Source organism: Gossypium hirsutum, chromosome D10, assembly GCF_007990345.1.
Source record: "Gossypium hirsutum isolate 1008001.06 chromosome D10, Gossypium_hirsutum_v2.1, whole genome shotgun sequence".
In the NCBI taxonomy this organism is placed as follows: Eukaryota; Viridiplantae; Streptophyta; class Magnoliopsida; order Malvales; family Malvaceae; genus Gossypium; species Gossypium hirsutum.
The window spans coordinates 28418984-28434087 of NC_053446.1; the positions used below are offsets into that span (position 1 = coordinate 28418984).

Sequence of the window (15104 nt, forward strand, 5' to 3'; positions counted from 1 at the left end):
AAGGTTTGATTTACTAAAATAATGTGTTTCGGTCTACAAAATCCAAAAAATGGGTTCGAGAGTAGGTTATGCACGAGGAAGGGTTAACACCCTCAATACGCCAAAAATTGGTACCTAATTGATTACTTGATGTCTTGGTGTTGAGAATTGAAAATTTGAAGAGAATTTAAAACACAGTCCCTTTTTGTATTATGTTATTTTATTAAGATACTGCCAACTAAATTAAATTTTATGGAAAAAGGCTTTATTTCAAATTAATCGAGAAGAAAAGATCGTGCCTCGTAAGTTAGGGCACAATGTCTCGAATCCTTAACAACAAGAATAATCGCCATTTGATTATTATCTAAATCTTGCTTTTTATTATTTTAAGTAGGATATTCAATTGCTTTGGTTTTAAGAAGATGTCATACTCCGTAAGTTAGGAGCACGACTCCTCGAATTCAAAAAATAATGAACATTGCCTCGGTTTTAAGTATTTCATACGTTATATAAAACAAAGATAACCCTTTTTTAAAACGAAATGTATTTTTTAACACAAAAAAACGGATGAGTATGTTGTAATATAACACGTAAGATGATAATAGCAAAATAAAATGAAATAGGCATGTAGGTAAAAATGGAAGGAAGATATTAGGGTAATAAATAAAAAGATAAAATAAAATAAAATAAAATAAATAAAAGAACATGTTGATAAATGACGATAATAATGCAACTATAATAGTAACGAGAATATCAATTTATAATAATAACACTAATCATATCATAATAAATAGAATAATGATAAAGGTGAAATAAAAATAAAAATGTATAAATGAGAGGAAAAGTAAATAACATAAATTTAAATGCTAAAATAAATGGCATAGTAAATAAAATGACAAAATTAACCAAATTAGGGATTAAATTGAAATTTAAGCAAAAATTAGATTATAAATCGCAAAATAAATAAAGGAAAAGGGAAAATAATGACTAAATTGAAAGTCTATTGAAATCTACTTTCTAAATTAAAAAAAGGAACATAAATGACTAAATTAAAATGCGCTGCAAAATTTCGAGGGCTCCGAAGAAATTAATCCAAAAATACACGCGTCATTCCCCGAGGGGTCAGTGGCCTGAGAACCAAATTGAAAATGAATCCAAATTGAATGGTATAATTTCTAAAAAGAAAGAATAGTGAAATTAGGACCAAATTAAAATAACTCAAAAGGCGGAAGGACTAAAGCCACAAATATCCCCTGCCTTAAAAAATACGTGGTTTTGGGTGTTTGAGGCCAATCCCAAAACGACACTATTTTCGAGGCCTGTAAAAGTGAAAAATCAGAAAAAAAAAATCATTTGTAAGTTGTTTTAAAAGAAAACTTCTTCCTTTTTTTCTCTAAAAGCCCCCTAAGTCCGCCCACTGGGCCGCCGGTCATCTGCGACGGCGGGCATTGCCTCTGGTGGCTGGAGAGAGAAAATAATGCCCTTTTCAGCCTTTCTTTTTTTTAAAAAAAAAGCCTTTTTTCAAACCCTTTTAACCCCTTTTTTTTAACCCAATTTGAAATAACATGTCAAAACCCTAAAAACTTTTAAGAAACCTTTCTGTTTCTCTCATCCGACAATACTATCTTTCATTAAAGACAGTGGCCTCGGCCTCACATGGCAAAGAGCAAGGCGGCGCAGGTGAGCAAACTTTATTTTATTTCTATTTTCACAAAATAAAAAAAAATAAAAACTACCTTTTCTTTAATCTTGTTGTTGTTTTTTTTATTTTTTATTTCTGTCTGTGTGTCCAAAAATACATTTCAAATCTGGCTTTTATAGCCGATTATACAAATTTTTCTTTTTTCTTTTATTGTTTCTGTCATCTACTGTTTTTGCTATTGTTTCTGTCATTTTTCCTTCTATTTTGCAGGTGGCAGTGCATGGTCAACGGCGACGGTGGGAAGCACACCTTTGCCATTTTGGTGCAATGGCAGCAAGGACGTGTTAGGCCTCAGGCGGCGAGCACGCTGACGTGGAGCGCGGCGTAGAGGAGAACTAGGGTTTTAATTTTTTTTGAAAGAGTTTAGGTTTCTGGGCCACTATGCCTCTCATTGTATTTGGGTTTGTAAATTTTTTGAGCTTTCGGGACTTGTAAATGGACTATCATTATATATTTTATTTTTGTTGTTTTATTACTGGGCCCGAGCAAAATTGGGCTGTTACAATACTAAGAAGAGTAAATTACAACAAACATCCCCAAATTATGATTTACATTCTTAGGTAGTCCCAAAAATTTAAATTATTCTAATTATATCTTTAAATTTTGAATGTTATATCAATAAAGTATTTTTACTGATTTCACAACTAAGTGACACATAAGATTTTATGTGGAATAAAATAAAATTAAAAAAATTAAATTAAACCTTAAAGTTAACAAAAGAAAAGTAAAAAAAATTAGAAAAAGGCAAAAAAAGAGAAACTTTGTGGCATAAGCTGAAGTAAAAACTCAACAATCAAAACTAAATTAAAACTATAAAGTATAAAAAAGAACATGAGAAGTTTGAATAAAGATTCAACAATATCAAAATTACGAGGAGACGCGAGAAAGTTTTGTATTTTGCTGTTTATTAATTCAACCTTTTTTAATTAACATTAAGGGTTTTTTTTTAAAATTTAAATGACCCATGTAGGAGTTTTTTTAATTATCTCAAATATTTTTTACTCTATCAAAATAAATTATTGACCATTTTACCATTAAATGCCCATTTCTAATTTTATTTACGGAAATGGGCCAATCTTTTCATTATTTACCGGAAGGTTGATTTTAGCAAAACGCGTCCATGTAGGAGCGTTTTTAGGGGAAATTTCAGCAAATAATGAAAATGCGTCCATGCTCTTGGGGGAGCGTCACTACACCAAAATAGGTTTTTAGCGACGCTTTTTTAGGCCTTTAACGGCGCTTTGAGAAGTGTCGCAAAAAACGCCACTAATGACAGTGTCGCTAACTTTAGCTGCGTTTTTAGAAAAAAACGCCGCTAAAGATCAAGACCTTTAACGGTACTTTTCCACAATCGCCGCTAAAGACCAAGACCTTTAGCAGCGCTTTTTCCACAAAAGCCGCTAAAGATTTTTTCCACAAACGCTGCTATAGATCAAACCTTTAGCGACGCTTCTAACAAAAACGCCACTAAAAACATAACCTTTAAAAAAATATTTTAATCAAATTATATTTATTTTTATGATAAATATTATATTATGTTTTTATTTTCTAAATTTGAACTTTAAATATACTTTTAAGGATAAATAAAAAATATTATTTAATAACATAATTAAAATCCAAAAGTTAAAACTCAAGTTGTCGTAAATATTAAAGTAAAAATAAAAATTTAGAATCAAAACTAAAATAAATAATACATATGAGAAACTTGTATGGCTTCTTCCATCTGTATTGTGCGTTTTGGAATAACTTCCTAATCTCTCCCCAGGGTCATAGTTTGTGAACACCCGAAACTCATTTCCGAGTTTGCTTGAGTGCCGTGGCCGAAAATTGCCTGCACGCAAACCCAAAAGCTCTGCAGCTCTATCCCTCTGCATCTCTCCTGCAAGTCATTCTCTTAGCTTTTACTTAAAGAAAAGCCACTAAAACAACCATTGACATCTATACTTATATTCTGCACTATATTGGAGTTATCCATATACGGCAGTAAAGATGACTAACTCACAACATTTATTGCAAGTTATGTTCAGTTGGAAAGGAAGTAAAAGCTTTACCCGCAAGCAAAAGCAAGTGAGATTCTCGTGGTTGAGCAAGAAAAGATATTGTTTAACTTTCTCTAAACACTCCTTGCTCTGCAACCATGCACAACATATGTAATAGACTGTCAAAAATTTCCTCCAAACATGAACTCAAGTGAACACCAGTACAGCCATGGCAAAGTTAAGAAACAGGTGCTCATATAAAATATCTGCTCAATCGAGATTACGAGAAAAATAGAAACTGATGCTCTAACCTTAAATGTTCCATATGAGACCAAAATAGTGGTTTACCTACCATCTTGTAATTGAAATATGTCAAAATCTTCACATTCTCCGACGATAATATATTTAAAATAGCTCTGTAAAGCAAATCAGTAGGATTACAGATTTCCCAGACTTAAAAACGTATCACAGGAGGAATTTTATATCAAGGTAAAATGGCAGAGAATCTCTGGTATTTACAAATTAAAAGTCTTTGATTTCGTTTTCATCAGAAAGAAAATCTCATATTAATGGGCACAAGATAAATAAGCATAGGCAAGTGGGTTCTATACTCTGTAATCAAGATAAACAAGCAAGTTCATCCTCATATTCATGTTCTTGTGGGGAAAAAATTATCTCCCTGCAGAGTAGCAACCATAAACCTATCATTGGAAAAATGTAAAACATGAGGATTGGAGAAAATACTCACCACAGCAATAATAATGAAGAGATCTTCCCAGTGTTTTTCATTTACTAGTTGAACTGCAAGACTATCACTTCCATCATCCTCCTAGAGGTATTAAAAAAGAAGAAAATATAAGAATTGGTTACTCAAAGGTTCTACCCTTCCTGATGAAAGATGAACTGTTAAATACATGCAGAAATGAACCGTTCAACACACACAGAAAGAACTTACTTTTCCCATAATCCACTTAACGAATCCACCAAACAAACTCCAACAAGCACTACCTAAACCTTGCCTAGAAAATATTTTTAAAAAAATCAATAAATCATCAACTGAATTACAACTAAAATTCTTGCATCTCTATAAGTAAAAAAGGCCATACCTAGCTATAGCAAAAAGTTGACTCTCATCTTCACTGACATTCATAAGCTTTGCAAGTGCAAAAACTGCATCAAACCCAAAACCATTAGTCCTATAAACTGTATTAAACAACAAAGTAAAAAAGAAAAAGAAGGTTAAAGGGTCTGCACAAGGCTAGCTGAATGTATTCCACTGCTTAGCATGGTTTATATTAACTTCATTGAGCAGATTCAAAGAACAACATATAATCTGTAACTAATTGAATTTATTTCTTAAACACGGAAAGCTACAAACTGATATATGGTCGATATAAAACTCACCGTTAGGAACCATTAACGAGACCTTCCCGAGCGATGTTTGTTGTCACACGAAGCACTGCTTTACAAGACAAATATTCTAAGCTATCAATACGAATCTCATATTTAGTAAGTTTAAAAATTTCATAATTAAAGAAAAAGATATTTAAATATCAATAATATAATAGATATGAATAAAAATTAATTATAACTCATAAGCTAGTAAAAACCAAATCCTAAATTTATAATATTATAATATTATATATTAATTTTGCATTATAATATTATATATTTAATTTAATTTAATGTAAATTACATCACATATAAAATAGACTAGGTTAGAGTCCAAATCTAACCCTCCCGTACATATAAATTTAATATTTTAAAAATAAATAAATTTGGTTGATGTATCAAACTTAATATAAGAAATGTAAGGAATGAAGAGGTAATGGCAAGGAAGAGTGGGTTGGGTAATGAACAAATATCGGGATGGCATTAAGGAATAAGAAATTTATATTATTAACATTTATGCTATTCTAGTTGTTAAAAAAAAAACATTAGTTGTCAAAAATTATAACAATTAAGTATTAGTGACATACAACTAACGATTAAAATAAAATAAAACATATATGTAACAAATAAATTGTTGGTCAGAAAAACTTGTAAAAAATGAAAAAGAATTGCACTCAACTGGCTCATGTAAACTGCAGACTTTGAATACAGAATATAGACACTTAAATTCCTGCACATGGTAAAAACAACAGCCTCATTTGACCTTAACAACTTCCTACTCAACTAACCATTCTTGCATATCCTAGAAAGCATGTTTCAGATGCAAAATAAACCAAAAACAACAAACAAATTAACCTGAGGCTCAACTCAGGTAGTTTTTTGAATATTGTCTTCACCACCTCCTTGAAATTGGGAGGAAACAGTGCGCCTAGCAAATTTGGAAGATGCAATTTAATATAGAAAAGTATTGAGCATGATACAAGTAGGAAAAAAGAAGTATTCATCAGTATCATCATTGTACATAGACAAACAACTACCTTTCTCTAGTGACAGTATGTCAAGACTTCACCATAGAGAATTCAAAGATGATTAAGCACATGACTAGTGAAAGATATTACCAAGCTTTTGAGGAAATATGGATTCATAATCAAGCTGTGATTCGATCCAGTCCATTAGATATTCAACGTACTTTGGAGCAGAAACTTCGATAGGCTTCTTGATTTGCACATCATCAGCCCATCTATATTCATACCTATAAGTTTGTAGGACAACAAATAATCAACTCCAGAAAACCCAATATATACAATTTGAAAGAATTTTAAAAAATAAGTAAATTACAACAGAGAACTAGTAGTATGGAATTGTTGAATTAATTGACCGAAAGCAAAAGGTACATGAACCAAACAAAATAAGAAATTTTACAGTAGTTAGGGGAGAAAACATAATACTAGATAAATACAAAATCAAAGGAAACATAATACTAGATATATTGAATTCCTTCTCCATTAAATTGAAGCAAGTTACAGGAATATATGTACTTCACGACCTCTACTTCAAGCATATATTTCATTTCTTCGCGGACCCAAATTGAAGCAAAATTTTCTATATATATAGACCCGAAAATTTTTATATCTGTGTCGTAATCTTGTTTAAGGTATTTTATATTACTATGAATTTTGTAATTGAGTCATATTCATGTTATTGTTCAATGTCGTGTCATATTTTATGTTGTGATTAAGTTATTTTTTCATCTAATATTGCTAACTCTCTATATGAAGAAACTAAAAACCACTCAACACTGCTGACAATTGTACCAGGCAAAGTAAACAAGCAGATGTGCAGATACTGAACCGATCAGCATGCTGATAAAACAGTGGAGCAGAAAAGTGTTAATCACTATAAACACTATAATTCACACGCACTATGATGTCTTAAGCAGGATTCTTCATTAACAAGTATCGTATCACGTTCTTTGTTCATTTTAGAAAGCATAAAGCAAGTAGCAAACTAACAATCAAAAGAAGCCTAAGTGTCAATTCAAACAAGATTGTACTGCACAAGTGTTCCGTAAAAGATACTCTCATACCCAACTAGGTTCTTGAACAGCCAGAGCCTAATCTAACAACATAAGAAAACCAGTTTATCAAAATTGTCAAAATTGAACAAATATCAAACAGCTTTTTCAATCTTTCTTTCCTCTAAGAACTACAATCTCCAAGTAAGGAAATAGAGAACTAACTACTCATGGCTCCCGTACTTGAAACTTGAAACTTGATGTTGTTGTATTGTAGAGCCTCTACATTAAACCCAATCGCTGCAAAAAAAAATAGTTCAAAAAAATGAAAACCCAAAACAAGAATGATAAAGAAGAATTGAGAGAGTAGCCGGCAAAGGCAAATAATGATAAACAGAACCACATTAGCCAAAAAGAAACAAAACCGTAAACTTCTGGAATTTCGCTCCCTATTACAGCCTTCGGTTATGGACGTTGGCTTTAGTCGGAGAAAACAAACTAGGATTCTGATGTTTCGAAAACAACGTCCCTACACGGCAGTGACTTTGTTGTTCTCCGGTTATTGCCAACACCAATATGAACACTAATTAATTACTAAAAACAAAAACAATTTTATTTTCAAGCTGCTGTAACCTACCTTGCCTACCTTTTACATTGCTATTTATCATCTTCATTTTTCTCATTGACCATCTTTGAATAATTTTGCTTTATTTCTCGATTTGATTCTATGGGGGAAGATGCTTCGGATCCTGTTGTATTTTTGCATGGCGACCTTGATTTGAAAATTATCGAAGCTCGACGTTTGCCAAACATGGATTTAATGGCGGACCGTCTCCGTCGATGTTTCACGGTGTTCGACGTGTGCAAAGCCGCGTGTACTAGAGGAAAGAAGAAGAATGATAAAATTAGGGGTTTTAGGGGGGAAATTTGGGAAAATATCAGCGCGAATTCTTTCAAAGTAAAATGAATTTTGTGGCATTTTTTATAAAAACGCCATTATTACTTATTTTTTGAAAAAAAAACGATGTTGTTTTGTTTTGTTAAAATTTTTTTATTTTATTTGTTAAAAATTATTAGTTAAGTGATTTTATTTATTTATTTATTTTTTTTAAATCTAATATTTAAATATATCAAATGGTTTAGATTAAAAATTTTTAAATATAAAAGCATTAATCGATTGTATAAAATTCCATCATTTAACAAATCTCAAATAAACCTTAAATCCTAAGCCATTTAATATATATAAAGTTTATCGATTATCTCTTAAATAATTTAAACTATAATCATAATTTTAATAAATTAAAATTAATATTATCTCTTTCACAATTCTATAAGAAATTATTTAATATATAAATTAAAAAATACTAATTAATCTAAACCCTAAACTCCTATCCCCTAAACCATAAATCATAAAATATAACTCTAAAACCCTAAACCCCTAACCCCTAAACTTTAAATCCCAACCCTTAAACAATAAACCATAAACCGTAATTCTTAAACCCATAATCCATAAACCTTAAAATAATAACTCTTAAACTTTAAACCCTACACCATATACCCTAAACTATAATCATAATTAATTCAATATTTTAAAATTAATACTATCTCTTTTACAATTATATAAATTAAAAAAAATCAATCATGTACCAAGAACACTATAATCATTATTTTAATATATTAAATTATTTAATATATAAATTATTTATAAATAATTTAAACTATAATAATAATTTTAATATATCAATTTAATATTATCTCTTTTACAATTATATAAGAAATTATTTAATATATAAATTAAAAAACTAATTAATCTAAACCCTAAATCCTAAACCCCTAACTCTTAATCCTCAACCCCTAAACCTTAAACCTCAACCCTTAATCTATAACCTTAAACCATAAACCGCAACATTTAAACCCTAAATCTTAAACCATAAACTATAAACCATAACCCCTAAACTCATAATCCATAAACCTTAAAATAGTAACTCCTAAACCTTAAACTCTAAATCATATACCCTAAACCAAAAACCTTAAACTATAGTGATAATTAATTCAATTTTTTAAAATTAATACTATATCTTTTACGATTATATAAGAAATTATTTAATATGTAAATAAAAAACACTCAGTAATGTACCCAAAAAACTTTAAAATTAATTTAAAATAATAGTATTTTAATTTTTTCATTTTTAACAAATATTTTTCTATTTTTTTATTTCAAATTATTTCTAAGTGTCATTATTTCAAATTTATTCATTTTTTAACAAATATTCAATTAAAAATAAATATAATTTTAATTAATATAAATAAACAAATTAAATAGTAATTAGACAAATAAAATGTTTTTGCGGCGCTTTTTTAGAAATGCCGCTAAAGACCGGAGAATTAGCGGCGCTTTTCCAAAAACGCCGCTAAAGACTTGAGCATTAGCGGCGCTTCCCAGAAACGCCACTAAAGCCTAAGCATTAGCGGCGCTTCTCCAAAAACGCCGCTAAAGACCAGAGCATTAGCGGCGCTTTTATAAAAACGCCGCTAAAGCCCCGAAAGGTCGATCTTTAGCGGCGTTTTATGTAAAGCGCCGCTAATGCTCGATTTTTAGTGGCGTTTTTTACCCAAACGCCACTAAAAATGCCGCTAAAAGCTTGTTTTGGTGTAGTGCGTTTTGCAGAAATTTCCCCCAAAAATGCTCTTTTATGGAAGCGTTTTGCTAAAATCGGCCATTTCCGGTAAATAATGAAAAAATCGGCCTATTTCTGTCAATAAAGTTGAAAGTGAGCATTTAATGGTAAAATGATCAAAATTAAATTCTTAGTTCATCATCAATATAGCGTAGATGAAAATGAAACATTTATAGGAGGATGATAAATGTAATTTTGAAATGGAAAGGGAAGATATGCAAAATTATTTATCACATGGAAACAAACACAGTTAAATTCAATCATAAAACAATGTGGTGCAAGTAGAGCAGATTATGTGCTCGATCTAGTACCCTTAAATAACTCTAATATTCTTTTCCTTTATTATTTCATAGCATAGTAAATGGCTTTAGGTGAGAGCGAAATGGACTTGAATTGGAAATGTTAACTAGGTGGACTAAGGACGATAAGGCATTGCCAGGAGACAAAGAGGGAACTTCATGCAAACGCCTAACCCGAAAGCTTCAGTGATGTCCAAGTTCTGAGCAGAGATATGAGGAGGCAACTTCCAGTCAAACCAATAGAGAAGGTTAGCAATTACATATTCAACAGCAATAAGGCCGAAGGACACTCCGGGGCAAGTCCTCCTTCCTATTCCAAAGGGGATGAATTGGAAGCTCTTGGGATCTTTATAATCGAATTCCACATTCTCAAATCTCTCAGGATAAAATACATCAGGCATTTCCCATAACCCGGGATCCCTTTGGATTGCCCACACATTCACAAACACTGTTGTTTTCGGAGGGATATGGTAATCTTCCAATTTCACACTCGTCGATGTTTGTCGAGGAGACATGAGAGGAGCCGGTGGATGTAATCTCAATGTTTCTTTGATAATGCATTTCAAGTAGTCCATGCGATGGATGTCTTCTGCATCTATCTTGGGTTTCTTTCCTACCACCTTTCGAACTTCGTCTTGGGCTTTCTTCATAATATTCGGATGCCTCATCAGTTCAGCCATTGTCCATTCTGTTGCTGTTGCCACACTTTCGGTTCCTGCCACGAACATGTCCTGTAATATCCATATACACCAAAAGTCAAGTTACGTGTATGATTATGTTATGGTCATCAATTCTAATATAAAATATTAAAAGATGAAAAAGTAGAAAGAAGACCGCCAAAATAGCTTTGAAGTGGTCCCTAGTGAGCTCAGCGCCGAGCATGCCATCGCTTTGAAGCTGAAGGAGAATTTGCACAAAGTCTTTTTCATCGTAGGATTTCAAAGCCTTATGCTTTTCAATCACCTTATCAAGAAACTCATCCATTTCTTTAGCCGTCTCTTTCAGTCGACCAATAAACCCAGAAAGAACATCCAGCCATCCAAATGAAGGAAACATGTCCCCAACATTAAATTCCGAAATCTGATGCATAAATCTTCTGGTTACCTCCCCGAATCGAGCTCCACTGCCACCTTCTTCATCACCCTTCAGCCCAATCACACACCTAGAAATTAAATTGTGAGAGGTGCCAAGCAACATCTCAGTCATATTAATTGGACTAGCATCGAGACATCTACCACGTATGTTATTAATCAGTGTTAAAACTTCTTCTTCTCTCACAAACTGAAATGATTGCACTCTTTTCAGGCTTAGAAGATGAAGAACACAAATTTTCCTAGCTTGTCTCCAGTACTCACTATATGGTGCAAACCCAAAGTCCTTGCACCCATAAAGCAAGATTTTTACAGCTGTGGTTATAGGCCTGTTTGAGAAAACAATGTCATGGTTTCTCACCATTTCTTCAGCCAGTTGAGCTGATGAAACTACGAGAGTTGGAGTATGGCCAATGTGTAACAACATTAGAGGGCCATATTTGGTGGACAAAGTTCGGAAAGAACGATGAGGGAGTGTGCCTATTTGGTGCAAGTTGCCAATTATGGGGAGTTTGGGTGGCGATGGGGGCAATTTGAGCTTGCTACGCTTGATGAAGTTAAGGAATAAGTTGAGGAACAAGACGAGAAGCGGAAGAAGCAAGGGAATTGACCATGTTTGCTCAACTAATTTTGCTTTCACTATAACTATATCCATTGCTAGTTCTATTTGCAAATATCAACAGTCTAAAAACGTCAATTTATAGTAGTTGATCTCCGTGCAAACATTATCCAGTTAGTACTAGTGGCCTAGAGATATTTAGGTTTTCCTTCGTATTGAGATTCAAAACTGGTTTTTAAGCAATAGGTATAAAGGATTTCAAACCAAATTAAATTTTTAAATTGATATTTGAACTTACTTCAAAATGCAAAATTGCTTTTTAGTTCCGTGATGAATTTAAAACCAAGTTTACAATTTAAATATCACTTAAATATATATATATTTCATTTTACAATAAACATTTTCTATTCCTAAAATATTTTTTGAAAATATCATCGAAACATTTTTTATAAATAATACTTTTCAAAAATATTTTATTCCTTCAATAATAAGCTAAACCATACTATAACATAACATGGCACTGACATGTCAGTTGGACAAAATACGTTAGCGAATAAAAATATATAAATATAAATAAATAAATATTTATATATAATAAAATAAATTTAATAATTTACATTTAAATTATTGGATATGAAAAACCAATACCTAACATAACAAAAATCAAAAATCAAAAATCAAAAATCAAAAATCAAAAATCAAAAATCAAAAAAAGAAGAAACGAGTTTTACTAGATGTTGATGTCTGTTGTACACAAATTCCTTGAGACAGATTCGGCCCCTCCTACAATACTTGGGGAAACATTGGTTGAATGTCTCCCAGGATACAACAATACGATGATTGAAGCAATAGCACCTCTATAGTGATCAACGAACAAACGATGTCTTTTTCTATCACCGAAACGTTGGAAAATGTGGAGACGAAAAAGAAAAAAAAATTTAAAGTGAAAATTTGTTATTTCTCTGTGTGTGTAAAATTTTGCAGAATTCTTTAAAGCTTTTATAAGCATTCAATATGGAGAAATTTTGGAAATTTCCATGAATAAAGATACAAATCTTTCCATTAAAGAAGCCTTTAAACCAATTTGAATAAAATCAAATGAAATTGAAAATAATTCTGATTGGAATAAAATCAAATTGAGATATTTTTCCTTTTAATACAGATTCTATATAATATATGCTGAGAAAAATAAAATACGTGTTGGGCTAAAATATCTACAGCCCCGGCCAGTCCGATCATTTCACGTTGCTCACGTCATGCAGGTGCACTTCCAAACCTAGCGTGCGAGGGGGCACAAGCTAAGATTTCAAGCTTAGCCATTCAATAACCTTTTAAGTGGGTTCTCATATATATACTCATGTCACACTTGGAATTTAACAAATGTGGAATCTAAGCTTTTCTTTTCCTCAACAAATATTCACAAATAGCTTACTTTGAGTATCAATTTCTCATTTATCACTAAACCATTTTGAGCATATGACATACCGTTGTAAAGGTCTCATGGAGTAGAATATTAAACCATAATTTTATGATTTAACTCTTTACCTTTACCAATTCAGAATATGCCTCAAAATTCTCATAAATTGCAGATATCAACAGTCCAAAAACATCAATTTATAGTAGTTAATGTAGTTGCAGATATTTGACTTTCAACCAATTAGTACAAGTTAGAGGACCTACAAATATTTAAGTTTTCTTTAGTATTGAGATTCAAAACTGGGTTTTTAGCAATAGGTATATAGGATTTCAAACTAAATTAAATTTTTAAGTTGACATTTGAACTTAATTCAAAAGGTAAAATTGCTTTTTAGTTCAGTTTACGTGATGAATGTAAAATTAAGTTTACAATTTAAATATCACTTAAATACATATTTTTTTTTATTTTACAATAAACATTTTATATTCCTAAAACATTTTTCGAAAATATCATCAAAACATTTTTTATAAATAATACTTTTCAAAAATATTTTATTACTTCAATAATAAGCTAACCCATACTACAACATAACATGGGACTGACAAGTGAGAATAGTTAGACAAAACACGCTAGCGAACAAAAATATATAAATATAAATAAACAAATATTTATATATATAATATAATAAATTGAATAATTTGCATTTAAATTATTGGATATGAAAAACAAATACATAACATAACAAAAATCAAAAATTAAAAATCAAAAATTAAAAAAATAAGAAACGAGTTTTACTAGATGTTGATGTCTGTTTTATACAGATTCCTTGAGACAAATTTGGCCGCTCCTACAGTACTTGGAGAAATGTTAGTTGAATGTCTCCCAGGATACAACAACATGATGATTGAAGCAATAGCACCTCTGTAGTGATCAACGAACAAATGATGTCTTTTTCTATCACCGAAACGTTGGAAAATTTGGAGACGAAAAAGAAAAGAATTTTTTAGAGTGAAATTTCGTTATTTCTCGTTGTATATGTAAAGAATTTTGCAGAATTCTTTTAGGCTTATATAGGCATTCAATATGGAGGAATTTTGGAAATTTCCATGAATAAAGATACAAATCTTTCCATTAAAAGAGCCTTTAAATCAATTTGAATAAAATCAAATCAGATTGAGAAACAATCTGATTGGAATAAAATCAAATCGAGATATTTTTCCTTTTAATACAAATTCTATATAATATTTGTTGAGAAAAATAAAATATGTATTAGGCTAAAATATCCGCAGGCACTTTCTGGGCCTGACCGGTCCAAACATTTCGCGTCGCTCACGTCATGCGGGTGCACCCCCAACCTAGTGTGCAAGGGGGCGCGAGGCAAGATTTCAAGCTTAGCCATTCAATAACATTTTAAGTGGGTTCTCATATATATACTCATCTCACACTTGGTATTTAACAAATCTGGAATATAAGCTTTTCTTTTCCTCAACAAATATTCACAAATAGCTTACTTTGAGTATAAATTTCTCATTTATCACTAGATGATTTTGAGCATATGATATACCGTTGTAAAGGTCTCATGGAGTAGAATATGAAACCATAATTTTATGATTCAACTCTCTACCTTTACCAATTGAGAATATGCCTCAAATTTCCCATAAATTTCAAATATCAACAATCTAAGAATATCAATTTATAGTAGTTAATGTAGTTGCAGATATTTGATTTTCAACCAATTAGTACAAGTTAGAGGCCTACAAATATTTAGGTTTTATTTAGTATTGAGAGTCAAAGCTGGGTTTTAAGCAATAGGTATATAGGTTTTCAAACCAAATTTAAATTTTAAATTGACATTTGAACTTAATTCAAAAGGTGAAATCGCTTTTTAGTTCTGTTTACGTGCTGAAGTTAAAATTAAGTTTACAATTTAAATATCACATAAACACATATTTTTTTTTATTTTACAATAAATATTTCATATTCCTAAAATATTT

At 31.2% G+C, this 15104-nt stretch overlaps 2 protein-coding genes across 13 annotated transcripts; both read right to left on the reverse strand.

Moving 5' to 3' along the window:
• Window positions 1–3231: 3231 nt before the first annotated feature.
• LOC107914818 (diphosphomevalonate decarboxylase MVD1, peroxisomal) lies at window positions 3232–8025 on the reverse strand. 12 transcript variants are annotated; one of them, XM_041102312.1, is made up of 11 exons: window positions 7713–8019; window positions 7310–7366; window positions 6171–6304; window positions 5908–5980; window positions 5732–5782; window positions 5065–5119; window positions 4767–4830; window positions 4616–4679; window positions 4409–4489; window positions 3733–3810; window positions 3232–3560 (listed from the first exon to the last, which is right to left on the reverse strand). In XM_041102312.1, the coding sequence occupies exons 6-11, from the start codon at window positions 5075–5077 to the stop codon at window positions 3432–3434; spliced, it is 429 nt and encodes a 142-aa protein (XP_040958246.1). In that variant the 5' UTR covers window positions 5078–5119; window positions 5732–5782; window positions 5908–5980; window positions 6171–6304; window positions 7310–7366; window positions 7713–8019; the 3' UTR covers window positions 3232–3431. The 12 variants fall into 12 exon arrangements, 11 of the variants coding, with proteins under 11 accessions (XP_040958246.1, XP_040958247.1, XP_040958240.1 ...); XM_041102313.1 differs by having other exon boundaries at window positions 5065–5122; window positions 7704–8019; XM_041102305.1 differs by having other exon boundaries at window positions 3259–3560; window positions 7292–7366.
• Window positions 8026–9919: 1894 nt separating this feature from the next.
• LOC107914849 (cytochrome P450 71A1) lies at window positions 9920–11824 on the reverse strand. Its single transcript, XM_016843900.2, has 2 exons — window positions 10878–11824; window positions 9920–10774 (listed from the first exon to the last, which is right to left on the reverse strand). The coding sequence occupies exons 1-2, from the start codon at window positions 11787–11789 to the stop codon at window positions 10160–10162; spliced, it is 1527 nt and encodes a 508-aa protein (XP_016699389.2). The 5' UTR covers window positions 11790–11824; the 3' UTR covers window positions 9920–10159.
• Between the last annotated feature and the right edge of the window lie 3280 nt (window positions 11825–15104).